This window comes from Zootermopsis nevadensis, unplaced genomic scaffold, assembly GCF_977971745.1.
Source record: "Zootermopsis nevadensis isolate Lab colony 2312 unplaced genomic scaffold, Znev_1.0 Znev_ptg000029l, whole genome shotgun sequence".
NCBI classification, from domain to species: domain Eukaryota; kingdom Metazoa; phylum Arthropoda; class Insecta; order Blattodea; family Termopsidae; genus Zootermopsis; species Zootermopsis nevadensis.
The window spans coordinates 2629848-2654413 of NW_028259161.1; the positions used below are offsets into that span (position 1 = coordinate 2629848).

At 36.4% G+C, this 24566-nt stretch overlaps 2 protein-coding genes across 3 annotated transcripts; one reads left to right on the forward strand and one right to left on the reverse strand.

Annotated features, from left to right (window-relative positions):
* Positions 1–949: 949 nt before the first annotated feature.
* On the reverse strand, positions 950–17471 carry TER94 (Transitional endoplasmic reticulum ATPase TER94). The gene is made up of 14 exons (XM_022082876.2): positions 17346–17471; positions 15307–15412; positions 14915–15168; positions 12988–13180; positions 11606–11840; positions 11164–11297; positions 10368–10616; positions 9501–9665; positions 9294–9416; positions 7555–7767; positions 5225–5533; positions 3988–4149; positions 2921–3075; positions 950–2203 (listed from the first exon to the last, which is right to left on the reverse strand). Exons 1-14 carry the CDS (start codon positions 17360–17362, stop codon positions 2107–2109), a joined length of 2412 nt encoding a protein of 803 aa, XP_021938568.1. The 5' UTR covers positions 17363–17471; the 3' UTR covers positions 950–2106.
* Positions 17472–17963: 492 nt separating this feature from the next.
* Positions 17964–23699, forward strand: LOC110839068 (leptin receptor gene-related protein). 2 transcript variants are annotated; one of them, XM_022082887.2, is made up of 4 exons: positions 17964–18063; positions 19157–19232; positions 20256–20454; positions 21193–23699. In XM_022082887.2, exons 1-4 carry the CDS (start codon positions 18048–18050, stop codon positions 21304–21306), a joined length of 405 nt encoding a protein of 134 aa, XP_021938579.1. In that variant the 5' UTR covers positions 17964–18047; the 3' UTR covers positions 21307–23699. The 2 variants fall into 2 exon arrangements, with proteins under 2 accessions (XP_021938579.1, XP_021938580.2); XM_022082888.2 differs by lacking the exon at positions 17964–18063 and adding an exon at positions 18099–18940 and having other exon boundaries at positions 19158–19232.
* The last annotated feature ends 867 nt before the right edge of the window (positions 23700–24566 follow it).

Sequence of the window (24566 nt, forward strand, 5' to 3'; positions counted from 1 at the left end):
GGGTTCACTGTGGACTAGTTTCAGGTCCTGACTCCACACTTCTTTGACTTTTGTGAAAACATGAGCACTGCACACCTGTCTGAATGTTATATTTATAGTTTATTTAATGATGTTCAGTTCCTTGGACTATATAGCACTGAATTGTCATAGCCTAATTAGCATGCCTTCTTCCTTTCATGTTTTATATTTAAAACTTAGCCCAGTGGGTGCATTTTTAACTCACTTTCCTATTTAATAATGAAACATGGTCTTTATGTCATCCATATGGGTGTCTGCCATTAATTTTGAAGTGACAGATTTTCATGAAAATTGGTATCAATATAATACTAGAGGTCATCTGATGTTTGGACTTTTTAACTTCCTACCATCTATAACATGGCAGCTGTATGGACCAAAAAAGTGACAATGCAGGGTCACAAAATTTTGCATGGGAACATATTCTAAGTCTTGCAGGTAGACCACTGTCATCTACCAATGCTGTATTGCACATTTCTATATATTAAAAATTACAAACACAAAGGAAAATTGGTGGTCTAGGTGCACAACCTCACACCACCATTATTTATATTCATATTGGCATGAAAACCTCAAATCCTACTTTTTCAAAGTCTTCAAGGGTTCTGCATACTGCTTATTAATACAGCAAAACCACGTTTAAAGCAGCAATGGCATTCTCTACTTACAGTCTGTGTCCACTGAAATTTCAACATTACTTCTACATATACATGCATTACATTTCCCCATTCAGCATAAAAACTACCACCTAAAAATCAATAGAATGATGATCAACTGCATGCACTACATTTATAACCTTTTAATAAGCAATACCACATATGATCTTTGATGTCTACCACAAAGATGGCACATGTGAGCTTTACACTGTTGGTGGCATTTACTGAATATGCCAAAAGGTGAAAGTGTATATTTTAACCATAGTGAACAAACCAGAAAATTTTATAATGACTTTATTTTAAATTTGAACCTTCCACAATCCATTTAATATCAACAGAACAGTGCACAAAAATGTACACTTGTCTTTATACATTTTGTAAAGTGGCCAATATGTCTGCCCCCTACACCCAAAGCTCAATACGACATCTTGTACTGAAAATGTGAACTTTTAACTTGCATGTAGTTGTTGATCCAGTCAAAGGGAAACTTAGTCTGAGTGATGATTCTCACTAGTTGTATCAGTGAAGAAGTTCTAATACAGGATCGGACTGGGATCTGGAAATTAATGGAATAATATGACCTGAATAAATGAAGGATTCTAAAAGACAAGGAAACAAGTATAAGGAACAGTGTGACCAAGTGGTGATATGAGGAAAACTGACAAATTCTGTAAGTTATTTTAACCTTATTGGGGAACTTGGCATATAGAAAATTTTCATCATGTTAAGCAATGAACAAAAATCAGCTCATTGCATGGAATTCAATCAGCATCAAGATGACAAATCAACCATTTACATCCATAAAGTACATACCACCTGCCTGAAACTAGGCACCTACACAAAGTAAATCACTTAGGAATATCCACTTCATTATACTCAAAGCTGTATTTCACATTTAAAATAAGTTAAATGTATTTAAAATATTCTATGCCACTAAAATTACCATCAGACTGCTTAAATACACAACAAACTTCTTAAATTTTCAATTCCAGTTGGAACCCTTTTGTTATTTGAACTTGAAACATAAATACATATGGTTTAAATCACAATAACATCAGAAACATAACTGGCTCTATTTTGTGTAAACTTTTTTTAAAGAGGTGTTGCATGAATATCATCAAATTCTTGAAACCAGCCACTAATCCAGCATAAAGAGGTAATAAGAAAAGTCAGGTTACATCACATAAATCCACAAAAAACAACCGGGGTTAAGAATTTATATTGAAAATACAAATGTGAAAACTAAGAAGATACTCATCTATTAGCAGGCAACCTCTTGCACACAAACCAAACTTTAATAAAGGCGTGTCCTTAACAAGTGCCCAACAGTCTTCAAGCTAATGAAACTGGTTGGCCACAGTTCCTCTCAACTTGGTTACAACTGTATGATAATGCATGATGATTAATTGTGTCACTTATTCATGACTCACATGACTTAACTATAGAGATCATCATCTCCATCATCTTGAAAATTTCCCTGATCTCCCCCAGTTCCACCTTGAGAACTGCTGCCTGGGTTTGCATTGGGGAATCTGCAACAAAGCATTTAAATATTATCCTCCTATTCAAATCCTCAAAAAGTGGATTAACTCTCACCATTTTTCCTGCTTTTCCTCCTTTTCTAAAAACTGTCCATCATAATCTCAATCCAACTCCCTCAACAGAGCATAAACACAAAGACACAGATTGTTACCTAACTTCCACCATTCCCAGCTTAACGTTCAATCCAAGTATTTTTATTAACACTTCAGATTTGTGTTCCCTTCTACAGGTTGCATCAGTCACATAGATTCTATACTTAATTCTCAATTTCTCCTTTCATTTGCATTTTCCCCCCAAAACTTACATTGCTTTAAACATATTTAAACAAATCTGAAACAATGTCATACTTGAATTTAAATGGTCTGTCCACCCAACTAGCTAACTAGATGGTCTAGGGAACCTGAAGGTTTGTCACTGAATTGGGGGATCTGGATTTAGGATCTTTTGGCCAGTAATTTTGTTTTACTATAAATCACATCTCAATAAAATTCTCCACCAGCTGACATTTGCTGTTACCCAGATTCTCAATTGAGGAAAAATCTCATTTTGCAGCACTTACTGAGAGTTTTGTCACTCCATAAAGTAAACAGGTTTTCTAACATGTTCAAAGATAGATCATTTCTCATACTTTAATCATGGAAACAATGGTGTTCCATTACAAATGTTACACTGACCTATGAGTATGAAAACTGTGTAATATAACTTACCTGAAATTAGTTCCAAAACCCCTTGACTGCTGTAGTGTCTGAGCAAACATCTCATATTTGCGGATGTCATTGTCTGACACAGACCTACGGGCAAATCTCATGGCTTCCTCAAAATGAGCTCGTGTTATTTCTGGAACTGGATCCTCTTCATCCATCTTGACAGAACACAATAAGTTATTAATATACTATTTTTCCTACCTACATTATGTTCTTTTACTTCAATACTAATTAACTATTAGGTTTTTACATTCAACTACCAGTATACCCTCCAAAGAAGAGTTCAATGAAACACATGACATGATCCTGTGAGACTGTCAAAGTACAAGAGACTCAATACACAAGATTCCTATAAACAGCATATGATGCCAATTTTAAACTGAAGGTTATGGGATTAATTTAAGAGACCAATAATTCCATCATATCCAGGAAATACAATATTTCTGGGGCCAATGTGCAACAATGAAGAAGACAATTATTAAGTTCAAATTCTACTACAAAAGCATTCTGTGAACCTAAACCATACCACCATGATGATGTGCACACATAATAATACTGTCGACATTTCTTAATTTAACATGTATCTAGTTATGCCTAAGTTCATAATTTGAAGCTACTTCACTTTGGGAACTGGAAAATCACCAAAGAAAACTTCTGTCAGTGTTTCTACAGTCCCATATATTGGTTAAGTGCCCCCACCTTTCATTACAAATTGATTTTTGCTCCTTTTGTATCACTACTGTGTAACATTCTCTTTCATTAACATGGGTGTCAGTACAGTTCCAGCAGAAATAGAAATCATTCAGAGATCTACAAGCATTTTTAAATCAGCCATGAGACTTCTGTCATGCTGCAATGAATGTAAACTGTCCAAATGGTAGTGTTCTGAAAACCTAGGCTATAAAATGTCTGAATCAAGTTAAGCCAGCACTAAAAGAGCATCTCCTATCTTACTCCTTCAACTCCATAGAAGAATTTATCTCTATCAAAAATTGTCAGCTATTATAAAGACTGCATAATGATGAGCTTAAGAAACTTATAACTGAATGTGAAGCAAATCAGAAACTTACATCCATATCAAGGTTCTGATTGTTAGCCCGTTCCCTCTCACGCCTGAGCTCAGCTTCAATACTCTGACGAATGGCCAGCTTACATGCACGCTGACATATTTCTGTGAGGTCAGCACCAGAGTAACCATGTGTTACCTTGGCAATATAGGTCATGTCAACATCCTGAAGGACAACATAACAACAATTAATGATCCATCCAGCAGAAGCAGCCACCTTGTGCAAAATAACAGGTAAGAGGTAACAGAAACAAACATGCAGCTGTTTTATTCTGTGGTGATTTCCATTATTATACTATACAACTTCCATTTCTAAAAGCAATTTCTTAAACAGTAAACTTAAATATTTCACAAGGGCAGAAATGTTCACACAAGAACAAAACACTGATGCAAAATTGTGTGAAAAGTTACCTTCACATAAAACCTAGTGGAACAAAACTTGCTGAGTGTATCTTGACAATAGACTATAAAGGGCAAAGCCACAATGTGTCTCTAATCTACAAGAAAGACCAGACTGCAGAATGTATGGTTCACATAATTTAACTTCTCTTCTTCCTTGGCTCTACAACCCAGAGAGGATCTTGGCTGTTTCCTTTCAGAAGTTTCCTAGTCTTTGAAGTGTGCATTTGAGAATAGTGAGTGACCAGTGACCAGCCACTGCCTCTGTACAATTTCTATTCAATCCTGATTTAATCTCCTACAGCCACCTAGTAGGAATCAGGAGAGACATGGGTGAGAAAGGGCCGCTGAATTTTTTGCTCACAAAATATCTTGTTCATGCTCATAAGATTCTTTTACATGCCGTAAATCTATATGGGACCACCAGCTTTACTTCCCCTCCAAAGGAAGTTTTGCTACAGATTTTTATCACCCCTTAAAAATCCATCAACCTCAACCGGGTCTGAACAAGTGTACCTTGGGTCCAGTGGCGAGCACGCTAACCACTAGTCCACAGAGGGCTAGATGCTTTAAAAAACGGGGTGAGCTAAGAAGGCAGTTAGTATGACATTCTTTGCAAACTACTACCATCCAAAATAATGTTTCTACACTGTACATACAGAATACACACATAACTATGGAGCATCATTTGCTAGTCAGCATGACAAATGTGAACCGTGGGAGGCTAAAGTTGTAGGTCACAGATTACTTAATGTACTGGCACTGTAATATTCAGATGAAAATAAAATGCACAGTAGTAACTGATCAACAAGGTTTTTATATGAAAGCAAATTCTTTATTACCCTTGCTACTGGAGACTTCCTTAGGCTAGCCCTGAAAATGGCTTCCCTTGATTTCTCATCAGGTAGTGGAATGTAAATGAGTTGGTCTAGTCGACCAGGTCGCAGAATTGCTGGGTCAATAATATCAGGACGGTTGGTTGCTCCAATGATGAATACATTCTTTTTGGCACCCATACCATCCATTTCAGTCAATATCTGGTTTATCACCCTATCTGCAGCCCCACCAGCATCTCCTACACTTCCACCACGAGACTTCGCAATGGAATCCAATTCATCGAAGAATAACACGCAAGGGGCAGCTGCACGAGCCTAAACACAACAAGACACAAAGACACTGTATTTTCATAAACACTAATACGTTACTGAAATAATACCACTTTACAAATGTTCATTCAATTTGTACAGCTTCATTTCAAGTCTCAATATCGTAATGCTTGGAGGTTTTATTCTGACAAATGTTAGTACAGTACAACCTCTCTATAATGCGGTTCGCTATACAGCTGTTCTGGATATAATGCGGGTACCTCATGTCCCCCATAGTGCAGCAAAAGAAGAAAAAAAATAATTTTAGTAGCGTAAAAAGTATTGAAAGTGTATAATTATTATACAAAATATGTATTATTGTACTGTATAAGAGTGCAATGTAAAGCAAGTGACCTAAGAAACATATTTTATGTAAGTACAATACAGTTTCTCATAATTATTTTTTTACGGACGCTGATAACAAAAATATTGCTAAATTTACACCTAAATTTTGATATATAAAAAGCATGTAATAGTGTATAAATAGCATGTACATAGTGTTTGTTTGTAAATAAAAAATACAGTACAATAGTATAATATATTTTAGTATGGTATATTAAAATGCAAGCCAAATTAATTATTTATTACTTTTTCCGTAAAAATTAATCGTAACATAGTCAAATAAGTATGTATACTCTTAAATGGCGATAGTCTATCAATACTGTACGTACTGTACAGTACTTGTACCAATTTTTCCGATGCACTCCCGTAATAACGCGGTTTCTCTATAACGCAGGTTTACCCGTCCCCCGCATTATAGTGGGGTTGTACTGTACTCTAACCAACAATTTGAAACAATTTCACCTCCTAATTGTGAAAAATAGAAACAGAAAACTGATATTGGCAACACTCCAAGTTTATGAAGGAGCACACACTTCATAGTCAAGGGGTGTTCACTGGTCTGAAAATTATTCTACTGGCCAGACATTTCCTTCACACAATGTACTGTGCCCACCCACGAATCTATAATTCTCCCATACCTACGTACCTACTATCACACACAAGACATAAAATATTGCGAATATTATTGTTGACAAACAAGTGATTACATCTGACCTGCACAGTGAAGAGGTGAGTCGCTACAACTAGCAGCTTTAAACATCTTACACCCGTTGAATCAATAAAAATGAAACTGATGCATCATTCATACAGTGGTAAACAAAAATTGGCAAACTGTATTTTGCTCCAATCATTTTCCTAAATCCCAATATCTAAACATGTCAGCGTCACACTAACAAAAACCCTCATACCCATGCCAATTACAAACGTTTTGCTCAGCATCTCAGAAAAGGGAATGGAACAGGAGTATTAATGGATAGAATTTTTTGTTTTGTTTTCTCATCAAGGGCAAGCAGAAGAGTGCATTTGCTGAGCCATGACCTTAGCCACAGAAGGTAGAAAGTTTCTTCAAAAAGCTGGATACATAGTTTTTCATATGAACTGTCATTTAATTCCATTTGTGTGATTGTACTAAAAAAGTTACATATCTTTCAGACCACCAGGAATTCTGGCAGAAATCAAGGATTTAGGGAAGTCTGGGCAGGCATCCCAAATGCTACAAATCCTAAATGTTGCTGCTGCATACAGTCACAGATTATTTTCATGACAAGCTGATAGTTGCCCGGATGGTGAAAAAATTATCCAATTTTCATGACACCTGGAAGTTCATTACAATTCTCACAGCGTCCCTCTAATTACCCCAATCATGAGACCTGCATCCAATCCACAACCTACATCTTTTCCATTCTAGTTAACCTTCTCATCTATAGAAATTTCTCACAAGTGGTGCCATCCTTAAGACTTTCTAATAAAAGTTTGAATCCACTTAATCTTTTTTCCATGCATGCTACATGTTTGATTTAATCACCCTAGTAACATTTGTTGATAAGTAATGTTATAAGACTGTTATGACAACATGTTTTGACAGACATATGATTTCAATAGTGTATGTCAACTAACTGCTTTAATTTGATAATGCAAACATTTAAAATCCAGTCAACTCAACATCACATTGTCAAAATACATACCTTATCAAAAACATCCCGAACATTGGCCTCCGACTCCCCAAACCACATAGTAAGCAATTCCGGTCCTTTTACTGAGATGAAATTTGCTTGACACTCGTTGGCAATGGCCTTGGCCAAGAGAGTTTTACCACAGCCAGGTGGGCCATAGAACAACACACCACGTGAAGGCTGCATACCAAACTTGAGGAACATGTCAGGGTGCTCCACTGGGTACTACAAGATAAACAGATAGCAGTCATTCTTCATGCACTGATAAATGCAGCCATATTCTTCTCACATACATAATCCAATATGTTTACCATTGTTATGTACGGACAAACAACCCTGCAATTTCTCATAATCTACATCATATGTAAATTCACACTATCAGAGATGAGATATGAATATGATGCTACTAACACAATGATCTTGGAATCCATGTGTGGAACCAACAGGGATGCACTCATATTTTATTTAATGCAGTCAGATGATGACACGATTGTTGGCAGCTTTTCTTTGAGAGAGAGAAAGAAAGAAAAATTGAAATAGTCGATGTACTGAGTTTGTCTCCATATTTCTTCTCCTTTGCTGGTTTTTGTGTGTTACAAAATACACCCTCAGGCACGGATAAGCAGTAATGCACTATGATGCAAGGAATCATTGCTGATGGTCATAAACTGCCACCATTTGTAACTTTCAGGGGGGAGAAGAGAAAGAAACACCTCCCAAAAGACAAATTTTTACCAGGAATTATTGTAAGAGTTCAAAAACATGAATGACTGAGAAGCTCAACCTCCAATGGTTGAATATGGTGTGGAAAATGTGGCCTTTGTTATGCAAGTGCACCATGCTAGTTTTAGACAGCTTTTGTGGATATATAACACAAAGGGTGAATTCCGATCTTGTAACCACTAGTATGATGGCCAAGATTTTGCAACCTTTGGATGCTGTCATTAATTGGCCACTGCATTAATTTAATCTGCTCTCATTTCATCAATGCAATTTTGGTTTATTACCATCATCCCCAAATACACAAGCCTTCCCAGATCTCAAAAGATTTATTAGTTACCTTCAAGTCAAGTTATGATTCTGTACTATAGTCTGGTGATGAGACAAGTACATAAAGATAGTCTTCTCTGTGTTTACCTCTAAACCAACTCCCCTACTAACTAAATGGCTTACCGAACCCAAAGGTTCATCACTGAGTTAACCAAAGCCCTCCACCGATCTGTTTTGGGTCAACAAAATCCACTTTCAACTTCTATCTCCCACAGATCCTGCTTGATATTATCCTCCCATCTACGTCTAGGTCTCCCCAGGGGTCTCTTCCCCTCAGGCTTCCCAACCAATACCTGGTGCACACCTCTTGTCCCATCCATGTGCACTACATACCCTGTCCATCTCATTCTTCTCAACTTAATCAACCTGACAATACTGGGGGAGGAGTACAAATTTATAAGTTCAACTCCCCTATTAGTAACTAAAATAATTTGCATGTTTCTCCAATTTTATTTATGTCTCACCCAATACGTTAACACCACCAGCACAGACAAGAAGCTAATGTGTCCCATTCATTTCCAAACTCTGTTTTCTTGGAACTTCCTCATGATGTAATCTGAAGCAAAGTTCAAGAGCAATGGGTGCATACAGCACCTCTCCATGTTTCAGATCTTCCTTGCTGCAGGTTTTGCTTACTTGTCAACAAATCTAAAATTTTAAAACGCTTAAGCACCTCTCACAATAGTAGCTGCAACACTGACCTGTACCAGCTCCTGCAGCTCCCGCTTGACATTCTCAAGACCTCCGATGTCCTCCCAGGTAACGTTGGGCACCTCTACCACTGTCTCGCGTAGAGCACTTGGGCTGCTCTTGCTCATTGCGTACTGTCAAGCACAGAAATAAACATGCATAAAGTGAACTGGTAAAGATGGCAATTTAATTATCATCCAATAAGACATAGTACTCACCCTGAAGTTCTCCATTGTCACAGCCAGGGAACTAAGAACCTCTGCATCTATCTGATCGTCCTCCAAGTCAATCAGATCCATTTTCTCTCTGATCTGCTGCAGAGCAGATTCAGAGCACAGCGAAGCTAAGTCAGCACCAACATGGCCATGGGTCTCAGCAGCTATCTGAAATGACCAGAGATTATAGATCAGTGCTCCTTTAGACACAATTTCCCTATTATTACAAACCACTTCTAAATGTTTCTTTAAAATTTATGAGCTCTGCCAAATATACTAACACAGGTAAATGCATCTCCAAAAAAAAACAGCCTCACGTTTCCAAATTCTAATTCACTGGTGAAGTAATAAACAATAAATGTGATATTCCAGACAAATTTAGTTTTGGGTAAAAGTGGCAGCCCTGTATGGATGGCTGTAATACAAAAATGGAATTTTATTCTTGGGTTATATCAAACTGAAATAACCCACATTTTGTCTGAACTTTCTGGTTCTAACCGAACTGAACACACGTCACTCATCTTCGTAGCACTGTATCCAGTAATTTTGATACAAGACTTACATAAACAATGCCAACCAAAACCAAAAATGCAAGAAATTGTGTTGGTAGAGAAGCAAGTTACTGGTAAGTTTTGGATAGCATGATATAAGATGTTCCAAACACAATCTGAAGTATGATCTGAAGCTTTCACCGCAACTAAGTATAATGAATTCTTCTCGGGCTACGAGCCACATCAGGTAGTTTAATGAAGAAGACACCATTTTGAGAACAATCTTCATCCTCAGGGTACTGGAGTTGTTGTTTTCTCCATTAAACCACCCAGCACGGATGGTGGCCCAAGAATTCATTATACAACGTGGTGTACATACCTGTTCCAGGTCTACATCATCAGCCAGTTTCATATTCTTTGTGTGAATTCGAAGAATTTCCAATCTCCCAGTTGCATCTGGGATGCCAATGTCAATTTCACGATCAAAGCGCCCAAAGCGCCTTAGTGCACCATCAATTGAGTTAGGTCTGTTAGTTGCAGCCATGACAATCACATGGGAACTTTGTTTGAGGCCATCCATTAGTGTGAGAAGCTGTGAGACAATGCGTCGCTCCACTTCACCATGAGTCTGTAAATATTTTAAAACATTATAATAGTTATCAGCTACAACACTGCAGTCATGACAACAGAAGGGTTCATTATATAAAAATTAATAAATACCTTTAAATAAGATACCCCAGAAAGGAGAGTGCCACACTCAATAGCAGGCAATCATAGACAAAAAGCACAAAAAGGAATACATATCTGACGGTAACATTTTTTGTACACCACATATTTAACCCTTTCAAGGTTTCATTTAAAGAAACCTTTTATGTTGGCACATTTCCATATCACTGTACAGTTTGTACTGTTCACAAGCCATGAACAACTTCAACTGTTGAGATATGGTGAGGGAAATTTCTATTAGGTACCTCCTTAAATGCCAGTATGACAAATGTGCTAAAGTGAAATATCTGATGCATAACATGGAAGGGATTAATGTATGTGCTTACAATTCCCAAATACAATTTTACGAACAACCTCGGCAACAAAGACAATGGTGAAAATAAAATACCTGGTGGTACAGCACACCTCTTCTGGTAGACACGTCAATTTAAACTACATTACTACTTTACCTTTTCACGTTTTGGAGCAATGGCATCCAGTTCATCAATAAAGATAATGGCTGGAGCATTTTTATCAGCTTCTTCAAAAGCTTTGCGTAGATTGCTTTCAGATTCTCCTGCTAGCTTGCTCATAATTTCTGGTCCTAAAATATATATAAAAATGTGTAAGCATTATGTAATAACTCTCCTTGGATAAAAGCACAGATTCCTGCAGTAATTTTCAGAGTTAAATTGAATATGTATTATGGTAACTTACTCAGCCAAGCTTATAGCTTTCAATATGCTAGGTACAGTGATCCTTTTCCTTACCAGACACAAATCCTGCATAGTCATCATTTTTGATTATTATTTTATACAAACTTCAAATATCTCTATCACATAATTATAAATTCTGATGCAACTGACATACAATATGCTGATAATAAGAAAATAGTACAATTTATTCACCAACCATTTATAAGGAAGAAGAACGCTCCGGTTTCATTAGCCACAGCGCGTGCAATCAGCGTCTTCCCAGTGCCAGGGGGACCATACAGCAAGATGCCACGTGGTGGTTTGACACCAATGGCCTTAAACAGGCTTGGATGTCGCAGAGGTAGTTCCACCATCTCCTTAATTTGAGCAAGCTGCTTTCGACACCCTCCTATATCATCATACCCTACTGCATTCAGAGCCTCCTCTTCTTCCTATGGAAAGTTATAAAATATATCAAACATTTCAGGCACACCATCTGTAGCAAATGTAACTCAAACACCCAGATTAATCAGACTACCACACACTACTTGCCTGTCAAGTTAAATGGTGATAAGAGTGTAAACAACTGAATCTATGTACTAAAATCATCTCAAATATAAATCATCTTACAAAGCATAGGAAGGTGACCTCTCTACAAGAAACTAATCATAAGTCATGCTGAGTACCATTAGAGGATTCCATTTCACACACTGGTAACAATTTACTGAAGAACACATCATACACAAGAAATAAAATGTAAAATATTTATTGCCCGACTTCTACAAATCTTGTCTTGAATCATACTTTATTCCAACTAAAAATTCAACCCTAAGGTCTGAAAACATAACTTTGGCTTGGATTTTATTAACCAGTTCCAAGTTTTTCATCCCATCTAGGACAAGGTGTCCCAAAAGGGCTCTTCACTTCAAGATTTCTGACAAAAATTGTGTATGCATCTCTCATCCCCTCCATGCACATTACATGTTTTATCCATCTCATCCTCGCATTAATCTTTAAACCACCGAGTTTCTGCATGCTTCTCTAATGCCCCATGCTCAGTACTTTTTGCTGTTTTAAAGTGTTTTTTTTTTTTTGTATTTTCAACGCATACATCTTATACGAATGACAAAACATGTAGACATCTTTTTTCACCATCACTATTTACATCTGCCATGTTTACCTATGTAAAACAATATACCTGTTTTTCAAACACAAAAAATGAGACTTCCAATGAGAGGGAAGTATTACTGTGCCACTGAATGGCCCTATAACTCTCCCACATATGGCAGATAATGTTACTTCAATAGTCTAATCAGTCTGGGCTGGAAATTCGTGTGATAAGGAACTTACAGAACAGGTCACATCCCAAAGTAACTGAAAGGTATTGACATGTAACTATTTCTGTCAACAGCATTGTACAACTTTGAAGTGCTGTGCATACCAAACATACCTGAGGCATCAGGAAATGTCAAAATAAAGTTAAAAGGATGTATTCTCCTGTATCATGAGCATTTACACAATTCAGATTAATAATCTTCAGTTAAAATACAGAGCAGAATCAAAAATGTTAATAATGACTTGGGTTGGATATGTTGTTACCTCTCTCTTGATTGGCTCTCCCTCACAATGGATGACCGTATCTGGAGCAACTATGCAGTATGGAGGAGGGTCCGTCTCCACCACCTTAAACTCAACAGCACGCATTCCGCCTCGAACAATGAAGGCATCATCCTTGTGAATAGGACGATAAGCTTCAAGGAAGTATGGTTTCAAATATACTTCAAAAAGGTTCCTGCATAAAAATGAGTTGGTCACATGCTGAACAAATGGCAAGTCTATATTCTACTGACTAGAAGAGTCTGTATTAATTCTATTACCTACAAGCCTGAAAAATCTTACAAGCGTGTGATTATAATAACCCACAATCAGTGGCTGCAGACAATATATATGTAACAAAAGAAACTGACCTGAATACTCACTTCAGTGTGTCCACAACATATCTAAAGTTTAATAAACCAAGATCAAATAATGTGACTTACAAGATGAAATGCTTTGCAGGGCATTACATCCATGCCCCATACACCAACAGGACATGACACACATACATGTTTACTCAACCACAGCTCAGTGATTTCTCACATTGCAAAACAATACACAATAAATAAATTTATTACTCTGTGTTCTGAACTCCTTCCAAACTGCAAATGTTCAGTTCACTTTGATTTTGCTGTAAAATACCTCTTTGCAAAAATAATCTAAACCAATAAGACACTGTGACCTTGAGTATTGTGTTTATGGGTAAAACAATGTTTCAATTTGTAAAAACAGACTACAAATACAGGCCATGTGTTGACTTCTTCTGGCATCAATATATTCAGTTCTGGTGAATCATCAAAATGACGGCCATTACTTGCACGAGATCTACAATTGTTCTGAAGTGGCACCAACTCCAAAATATTAGCTCCACATCTAATGCAGCTGCATCAGGTAGTTTGATCTCATGCTAAAGCACAATAATAATAAAATATTCACATTGTTTTGGGATCAAAGCTGCCATGGGTCTACAGCAAACAATACTGAGACCACCTATCATGGATCCCATAATCAACCAAGTAAATTATTGAACAATGTGAATCCTTGTCCAGCACTAAAGAAAATATGTGATTATAATATTTATCTTGGTTTCTCATGTTATTTAATAATACCCTACTGTATCAACTGGAGATGTTATACAGCACTAAATGAGAAGTGGCAGCTTGATTACAGACAGGCAGACAAGAATGGGAAATGCTGTAGCCTAATTTACGGGACTCTAAAAACAAATGCCAAGATAAGAATCTGTATCAGGTCCTTCAGAATTTTGTCTTTGTCGGTTTATTTAACTATGTACCACAAACCAAATTACTTACATGGTATTATGTGCATTATATACGATAAAGACAGAATGGTACTGAAGTGAAAATAACCACACGGTATAAAAATGTTCTAAAATAGAAGAGTTATTTAGCTACAGCTTATAAGAATGGATGTCACAACAAGAACAATTTCATTTTTGACAGAAGTAGTTACAGTAAAACCTCCGTTAACTGACCCTTGATTATCCGACTCCTGCATTAACTGACCGAATTTCAACCACCTCGGTTGCATCAGTTTCTACCAGCAAGCAAGCAAATCTCAGAATGACTGATAAATTCACTATTTTAACACAGGGACTTACTCGAACAGCACTCACGACTGACTCTTTTGCCGTCGGTTTGTGTGCGCGAAACTTCAGCATCATCTGCCGAGAAATATCTGTATTGACACTCTGTATTTCAGTATTTATAACAATGATTTACATGTGTTTGTTTCAACTTTGCTAATTATATCTTTGTCTTCTACTTATTTTTTCATATCCATGACCATGTTCCCCTTCCTCTTGTTCATCAAACTTATTGGCTTATCAGACCTACGGTTCCCCCATATAGATCAGTTAAAAGAGGTTCCACTGTATTCTGAAAAACCATGTTGCAGCTGAGGTACATACCCTGTAAGCCCTTCCACTGTATCATCAATGGGCAGCACATGGATCCTCTTGCCATACTTAACATCTGGACATGGTTGTACAGAAACTATATCTGACAAGCGGACACGCAAGTTATTCCTCACAACTCGATTCATTCGAATCTTTTCATCTGGGCAAGTATCATCTGACAGCACAATACAAACAGTTTCTTTTCTTCGCTTGCCTTTCAACAGCACTGTATCGCCTCGAAACAACTGCAACTCATCCATCTTGTGCTAAATACATGGGAAGAGAGACAAGGGAGTAAGATTTTATTTTCTGGAGCAGCTAATTGTATTTCATGGAACAGGTTTTCATATTAAAACAGAAACATTTCAGTAATTACTGAATAAGCATTTATAATATACACCTACCTGTGACAAGGCAACAACTGAGTTATCATCATTAACTGCCTCTTGGACAACAAGTCTATTAGGACGATCCTTTTTGCGCAGAATTGCAGTTGCCAAATCATCAGGACTGTAAAACAAGTTGCATACGAATTCATTATGTGTGACAAGACAGTACAACAAGAACTTTTGAAACTAGCATTAATCTTCAGCTAGTCTCAAAAGTTTTGTTCTGCTTTAAAGCAATATAATAAAACCAGCTTCTTTTTATATGCATTACAACCTCAGATTAAAGCACAGAAGGCAGCATGGATCTGCAACCATGTCAGAGTTATCTGAAGGTTTACCAAAGTATGTAATAAAGGGAATTTCATATCATGTTCAAAGTTATAACATCCATCTAGTATACTACAGATTAAAAATTATGGCTTCTGTCAGTGAAATTTATTCAAATTCTATAAAAGTACAATTTTTGTAAAAAAGTATAATTGCTGTCCCACTATACGCCATGTAGGCACCTGGGGGAGAGGAGGTATAGCTCCCATTCATTCTTGACCTCAGAACTAGATGGGGGAGAGTGGTCAGCATCACGCCCTATCCGTGCTTAACCCCCAGCAAAGGACCATGGTACCCATTGGATAGGAGACTGGGTGGGCCCCAGAACCAGTCCGGACACAGAGGCTAGAGGAAAAATCCTATGCCCCCATCATGGATTGAACCCCGGTTGTCCAGTCTGTAGGCAGTCCACCCAACCTCCTATCCAATGGGTGCTGGGGTCCTTTCCTGGGGGTAAAGTGCAGCCGGGGTGTGACACTAACCAATCACCACCATCTAGAATGAGCAGGAACTATAACTCCTCTGCCCCCCCCCCCCCCCAGCACCTACATGGCATATAGTGGGGCAGCTTTACTTTACTTTTAAGAAATGAAATAATCATGATCTTCTGGGTTGTGATGCCACACATAGTTAATAACATTTTGGAAGTCCATATAATGTCTATTCTAAATATGGAAAGTATACCATTCCCCCTACAAAAACATGCAGAATCACAACTAAAAGACTATAATCTACATATTCTTTACTGTGAAAACCTCAAAGCTCATGCATTTTCAATGTTCTTGATATGACTTCCCATATCAGAATAGTTTACTTCCTATGTGGCAAACAGTATTTTATTAATACCATTACATGAATAGTCCACAGCCTTATGGCCTTTGAAAAAATTTGAACAGAAAGATGAAATGAGGAGAGAGAGAGACACCTAGAATTATCCCAAACTCTAATGACCTAATGGCTAATTTAAAATCACATCACCTATGTACTAGGACAGCAGCACGTGGATTTTATTGCATTGTAATCAAACTGGGATAAGATTCAAGTATACAGATGATGGCACACAAAGAGTTTGTCAGCGTTGAAAACCACCAGAGGCCACAAATCTAACTACAGTAATTACTTCCCCAGACACTAAATTTTACCACCAGTGGAGAATACTGCCTGCAATATCACATTATTGTCTCCAATGAAAATACTTGCTCTGCCATCTTCCGCAAGCAAAAACCTTGAAGTACATTTATAACAATACAAATTTAAAATTTTCTCAATTTGACATTCCTTCTACCTAACATGAAGTACAGATCAAAGAACGGTTAGCCCTGCAGAACTAAGCAAATAACTCCCTATTTTAAGATAATTTTACATTGATTAGTATCAAATTATATTAATCAACCACTCCGTCAACGATTTTTTTATCGTTAACTAGTCCAGGGCCATTGTTGGCAAATGTTAATTCCGCTGTTTAGATCTGAATATCCTACAACTGGAAATAAGAAAACGGAAAATTAAATATAAATCAGGATTAGAAGGAATAATACAATGTTAACGTTTAAACTTTCAGGCAGGCTTCCCAAAACAATCGAGCAACGGGAAGATGACAACGTAAATTTGATGAACTTCTGCGGACCCACCACGTTTTCCACAATATATACATTACAATACATATATAAATAACTGGCATGCGATATATTATTTGGTAACTTCAAATGCTGTTTAGCGTTACTTACTTTCGTCCCTCTGCCATTATTTATCTTCTAAATGTCGCAAAACTTCGATACACGACAAACACAGCAATCACCAATCTCCTGACTCCACACAATGCGTTTGCGATGTTGCCAATCTATTACAGGATGCTGAAACACAGAGTATTAATACCATTAAAGTCCATCAGTTATTGAACTTTATGGTATAAACATATTTACATGTTTGTGCACGCATTACAATGAATTACTAGAGGGTTTTCACAACAAACGAGTTAATAGAACATTCACCGTATCTAATAGTACTAAAACCTGTGAAACAATTTTGTTTTTCCAACGCCATTTTGTCAGAGAAACAAATAATTTGTAATCCTGCCCGAAATATGAACATAAACTGTTTGAAGCAATAGCATAAATACAGAAAGATTTCGCATTTTAAAGAAATATTGTTTGTTTACACACAATACGAAATACAAATATTGCTTATTGGGCGACCTTGTGTGACTTTCTTAAACGTACAGAACCCTAAAATAAATGCGTAATACCTCTAACTTTCAGCTAAGTATGTTATGAAGTTGCACCATCATGAGATTTCATTTTTCCAAAAATGTTATATAGAAACTGTGAGAAACTTTCATTGATCAACACTTTTCGAATGGCAAATAATGTAAATAAGGCAACAGGGTAGGTTCATGACGTAATCCTCATCTTCTGTCATATGTTTCAAATATGGCTGGTGTTAAAGGTAATTATTACTTATTTCAAGTGGGAATGTCATAATTATACTACCTAGTACTACTTTGTGGCATATATTAAACATCTAAAGTTTAAATACAGATCAACTTTATATAAATATTACTTCATGCAGCTTTGTCACATGTTTTAGGGTTGCAAAATGATGATAGTACTTGTAATGGGGGGTTCTGTTATGTATGCTGTATCAAAATGTTATAATGATGTCATAAGATTGTAGTATGTATATTATTTTGGTATAATGATATGTGCGAGTTTCTATTCTTTTACTTGTATATGAAATGAGTTTCAATGGCATAAATATAATGACTGACGACGTAAATTTTAAGTAGCATTGCAGACTGATTTGGTTACGATGTTTGCCCTGTCCATGCTGGAATTTATTTAGAATAAGTTTCTCTTAGTATATTTACGTGGTAACATGCTGTTGAAAAGCCATTGCTGGTTCACTTGTTCTCATTATATTTCTGTAAATTAGTTTTTGATACAGACACTTGGCTTCACTGACATTCTTTGCTCCTAACCTATATTGTGTAAGAGGCAGCAAAATTAAGAACAGTAATAAAAGCAGCAAAAGTAAAAACTGAAGTAAAGCTGTCCTGCTGTGTGACATCTAGGTGCTTGGGGGGAGAGACGTATTTACGTCAAAAAAGTTATTGGTGTTGAACAACTGTGAAGTCTGGGGAACTGAAGATAGAGGTCATGAATCTTCCATGTTAAGCCTCACTAAAATCAAGTCACATTCTGTGAAAATCATTAATTAAATTACAGAGAACTAATGGTGGTTTTGTTTTTCATGAATTCAACAGTCTTGTTTTGTAGTAATGAATATTTCTTTTCTTTTTCATGTCTGTACTTCAACACACAGGGTAAGTTAATTTTTTTTCATCGTATTCATTGTTAAATGCTATGATTTGTCAATAACTGGTTGATGAAATTCCAGGATGATTCTAGTCTTGATGAATGGTACATCTTGGCAGATCACAGTTTAGTTGTAATGCTATTAAAGTATGATGCATCACCTTTGTACCAAGACACATTTCTGTTCTTATTGACAAAAATGATTGTTTTTTCTTTTTCTTTTAGGCTTGTCACTTTGGCCTTTGCTGGTTCAATTGGTATGACACTAGTAATACTAGGGTGTGCCTTACCTGACTACAAGTAAGTGCATTCACATAGAATTTGTTAATCATGTACATATTCTCTCCAAATAGTGGTGTGGTAAGTCTTGATAGCATTTAGTTCTCTGCTCCCAGCAAGTGATAGATTGGCATGAGTTTAGTTCTTTGAGCCAATGAAGTTTCATCTTAACCCTTATTCAAATGTGATGGTACTGCCACATGGAGATTTCTTCTGAGACGGGCACTGAAGTTAAGTGAACACCTGTTTGACAACTGGAATGAGTCAACATATCTGTTTTCATTGAGATTGTGTGAAATTAGCCATTACACAAAACTCATCCAATATTTGAAAAATATTGTGTATAATCTGTATTCCCAGAATAAGACATTATCTAATTCCAGGAAGCAGTTTTTGCCCAGTTAGTGACTCCATGCCCTTTATGAAACCCAAAGTTTCATTGTTATGTTCACAAAAAACATTCTACTGTACCTTATCTTGAGCCAGATGATTTTATTTCCTTAATATCTGTCTTAATATTGTGTATTCAGCTTTCATATGTATGCAAAACAGGTGAAATTACAGTGTTATATATATTTATGGAGGTAGATGGAAATATAAAATATTCTCTATGGTCGCAAGCATGACCCAGATTTAAACTGCTCAGAGACCAAAGTAATAGCAGCTACTTTTGAAATGAAATGTACACCAAACACCTTAAATTAACATACACCATTGTGCCTTTCCCATCCACATTTTCCCACTGATTTTCGAATTCTGAGGGGTATTGAACTAGGAGGCAGTCTGTTCCAGTAGTTCAGTCCATGAAATAGTGTGTGGGAAGCATCCTGACTTGAACTGAGACCACTTGAAAATATTTTACAGCAGCTTCATTAATTTAGGAACCTGGTTGTGTTTGCACTAAGTATATTTTCACTTGTTTCATTGTGAATACAATGTGAAATTTATATCTAAAATTCTTGTATTCATTGTCTGTTTTCTGGAACTTCCTGAGTTTTCATTTTACATACTGAGTCATGCATTTATTTACATGTTTTGTTGCAGAGTCTGGTGGACATTCTTTGTGGTACTTTTTTATGTTCTGTCCCCTCTGCCAACCCTCATAGCTCGACGTTACATAGAGAATTCTGGCTCCAGTAGCACAGCTGCATATGAGTTTGCTATATTTTTAACAATGGGATTTGTAGTCTCTTCATTTGCACTACCCATTGTCCTGGCTAGGTCTCCAGAACATGAACCAGTGGTAAGTTTAACATCATTGAATTTCTCCAAACATGCACAATTGCCTCTTAGAATTATCACCTTATTGTGCTTATTTTATATTTATAGTGATTTTCACTTTTTAATTTAATGATGATGTAAATATGGCCACTGTGTGAACTTTGGAGAGGTGGAAGTAACATTAGTGTCATCTGGTGTATTGTATTTCCATGCAGTCATCAATCATCAAAGACAGCATAACATTTATTCAGGTTTTTGTATTTCTTTTGATAGTGATTATTAGATTCATATGGCATTTTATTTATAAACCCTCCCAAGAATTTATGTGTGTGTGTGTGTATATATATATATATATATATTATAATGTTAAAAATTACAAACATGATGACAGTATGAAATTTTAAGGTCATGTTGGACATCTGTAGGTATATTTAATTTATATTATTTTGCACAGAAATAGGTAAAACCTGATACCTTTTGTATACAGATAAAAGACTTAAAAAAGGAGGTCATGTTCTTCCCAGAAGTTTCTTTTGATGTGATAGGAGTCTCGTTTGTAATCATGCCTCGACATACATCATTAACATGATTTGAATGGACATGTGTGAGCTCAGTCCGTAAAGTGACTGGCAGCTACAGGCCTGTGTAACAAGGTTCAAATCCTGGTACGAGTGTTGGGATTTCATTTATCAGCACTTGGGTACCACTCGCCTGCATGAATCATACTACTAGTGAGCAGAGATGCCTGTATTTGTTACAGATAAAGTGGGGAGCTTGCTACCTTACTCTGGCAGGGAATGTGGTTGTCTATGCAACTTTGCTTGGCTTCTTTATGACGTTTGAGGCTGAAGATACAGACTACAATATGTGGTGATTGGTTCTAATGGAAGTCTATCAAAAATAAATCTTCAGGAAGGAAATCCAGAGGTACATGATGCATGATTCATATAAGGAAAATAAAATAAAAATGTGACAAAAGGACTTGGAAATATACTTTTTGTTTATTTGAGTGTGCTGAGTGAAAGGACATTGTTATCTGTTCCTTAACATGAGACACAGGAAGTAATTTATAGTAAAATTAATTGTTTTAGGAAGTGTTAAATGATAAGAGAAATAGTGCACTGATTGGTACATAACCTGTGCTTTAAAAGTAAACTTCTCGTGCATTATACTACAGTTGTAGAGCTGAGGGGTGACAAAAGTTTTAGTTTAGAGGTGAAGTTACTAGAGGCACAGATTACCATTTTTTTTGTAAGTAAAAGAAGCATACTAAAAATTACAAGCAACTGAGTATCTAGCTTGAAACTGATCAGAAACCAGAAACATGGGATGTTTAATAAATTGAATCCTTTCTTCAAATTATGTGATGGTTGATAAAAGACACCAGTCTTCAGAACATCTGAAGCAAATCCCCTAAAATTCCAAGGAACATATAAAACATTTGCCTGTTTCTATTGTAATATTCTTCTTCCAGATTTGAATTATTTCTATGCCTCTAACAATCTTGAATTCTTACAATCACTGTAGTTTTAGCAGAGAATATTATAGTGTGCTCAAAAGGTATGGGAAGAAAATATTGTTCACAAGCTGGAGAAGCTGTGGTAATAAGTTACATAAAATGATGAATGATTAATAAGAAACTGAGCTGGAAGATGATAACATAGAAATTGTAACTGCCTTGATGATAGTAAATGTTTTAAGTGAGAACATTAAGGACACACACACTGCTGCTGTAACTGAATGCCTTCTAATGTTGTTTCTCATACCTTTGTTTTTATCATACTGGATTAAAATGAATCATGCAGTATTGTGTTTAACTTTATACAACATGGCCATCCTGTTTCATTATTAATCTGTTTAGAATTGAAGACTTGGGGTCCACTTCCATTCTTTGGACTGTGGTTCTGATGCCTAGGCAATATCATTATTGTTGATTTATGTCTCTCACAGATTTTAATCCTTTCTACACTTAGAAATACAGACCACTTTTATATTATTAATGTGACTATAACCTTCTAGCCATGTCGTTGTTGGAAAGTGTTTGTGGCATTTTTAGAATAAATTATGCAGCAATAATACAGAAGGAATGCAACTGTTTTCTAAATTAAGCTGTGTGTACGTGGAAATAGTTAGTGGTATTGTAAGAAATTGGTAAGTTTGCTTTTCCAGGCAGTAAATGGCAACGCAGTTGTTCTGTTCTACTTGTTGGAGTGTGCAATTGAGTATTACGGTGTTCCCATGATCTACATAATAGCAGTTAATAAAATTTGCACAATGTGTGTAGAAGTCTTATAGGAATCTTCATGTGGTTGCATGTAACCCCACAGCAGTCCTTTCTGTTTAGTGTAGTCCATGGAAGTTGAATGAGTTCTCAGTGTTAGGATCATGAGTTTAATGTGGATGTATATATAGAACAAGGTTCCAGATGGTCTGAATCACAACATATCAAAGTGTCAAAACAGGAGATTTCAAAATGTTCACAACATACTGGAAAGGTACACTTACTAAAGGAATGAAGCCCTAATTGTGGATTTTTCATACTTAGGTCCAGTTTGTGTTGTCCCAGTTAAGTATTTCTGTTTTGAATTTTATATACTCATGATTTTCTGGAGTTTCAAATCAGATCCTCCTGGAGAGAGTGTTTAGAATAATAAAACAACTTGTCTGTATTCTGAACCCATTAACAACGAATGTGCATAATTTCACACCTTTTCTTTTAAGAAGTTACTCTTGGTGGCCTTTTAATTTTTGGTATTTGAAAACCTCCAGTTTGATATAACCCAGAGCTTGGCATTCAACATTAAGGCAATGGCTGTGAAAGTCCACTGTTGCACCATGATATGAACTAAACAGAACACATAGGCTTTAGTAAGATTTGAGGTTTTCATGGCAGTGAGTCTGAAGATGGCTGTCTTCTGGGTTGCTCCACCGTGTAGTCAGGTATAAGTTTACCAACATTCCAGAGGTCCATGCTGCCTGCATTGATGATCACCCTGATGATGAAGGTAGCATGGAACTCTGAAACATTGGTAAACTTATACCAGACTACACGGTGCAACAACCCAGAAGACAACCATCTTCACATTGGCTTTTTAAATGATGAAACATACCACCACAATGTTACTTAAGTTAAAATGCTTTATATTCTTGTTTATAAAAATTCTTATTGTTAATTGAGTTTGCTTTTTATGTATAATATTCTAAGCTAAATTACATCATACACTGTTCATTGTAACCAATGTATATAATAAACATATGTCGTAGTAACATCCCTTTAATGTTCAACTAAGTGATTTCCATGTACCTGTCTTCTGTAAATGAAGCACTTTGCTATGGATTTCCATTTTCATCTCTTACACCACAAGATGCTCCTATTTACATTGTTCCCTGAGGAGTGGAAAACCAAATTCTGGCCCCTGTACAATTACTATTTTATATATATACTATTTTGAACTTAGTATATTGCACAATTTCTGTAAGATTCACATTCATGGGTGGTACTTGTGCACCACATAATTTATTCTAAAATTTGATAAAATAATACATTTCATCATGTTCTTTTTGTAACTTCAATTTACTGCAGTTTGGTTGTCTGTACATGTATAAAGGATGAGTCAGAAGTATGTTTACAAACTTTGTGTGCCTGTTCCAGGATCAAAAATAAAAAAATGTTCCTATGACAATGGGGTTGCAAATGTTTCATTTTCGAAATACTAGCTAAAAATAAATTTCAATGAATGACTTTATGGCAAAGTGAATCCAGCTTCCAGCAATGACTTTTAATTTGTGCAGGAATTGTTGGCGGCATGCTTTTTGGTCCACACATGCTTCCAACATGTCTAAGAGGGCTTTCAGATCGGCGATTCATAAGAAGACACTTACCACGTCTCTTTGAGGATCTACCACTGCCATTTAGGCCCTCGTGGATATTTAGGCCCATACGGCCCATTGGGGATTTTATGCCCTTTTGGCCACTGAAGCCCTTTCTGAACTTGGAAACAAACAGCCCAATCTATCCATTCCTCATGTAACATAACCTAACCTGGCCACACGATGAACACGACAGAAATTCTCCAGGACATCGTAAAACACGGTGATGTAAGTTCAGGTTATACAAAAGCGGAGAATTTTTTT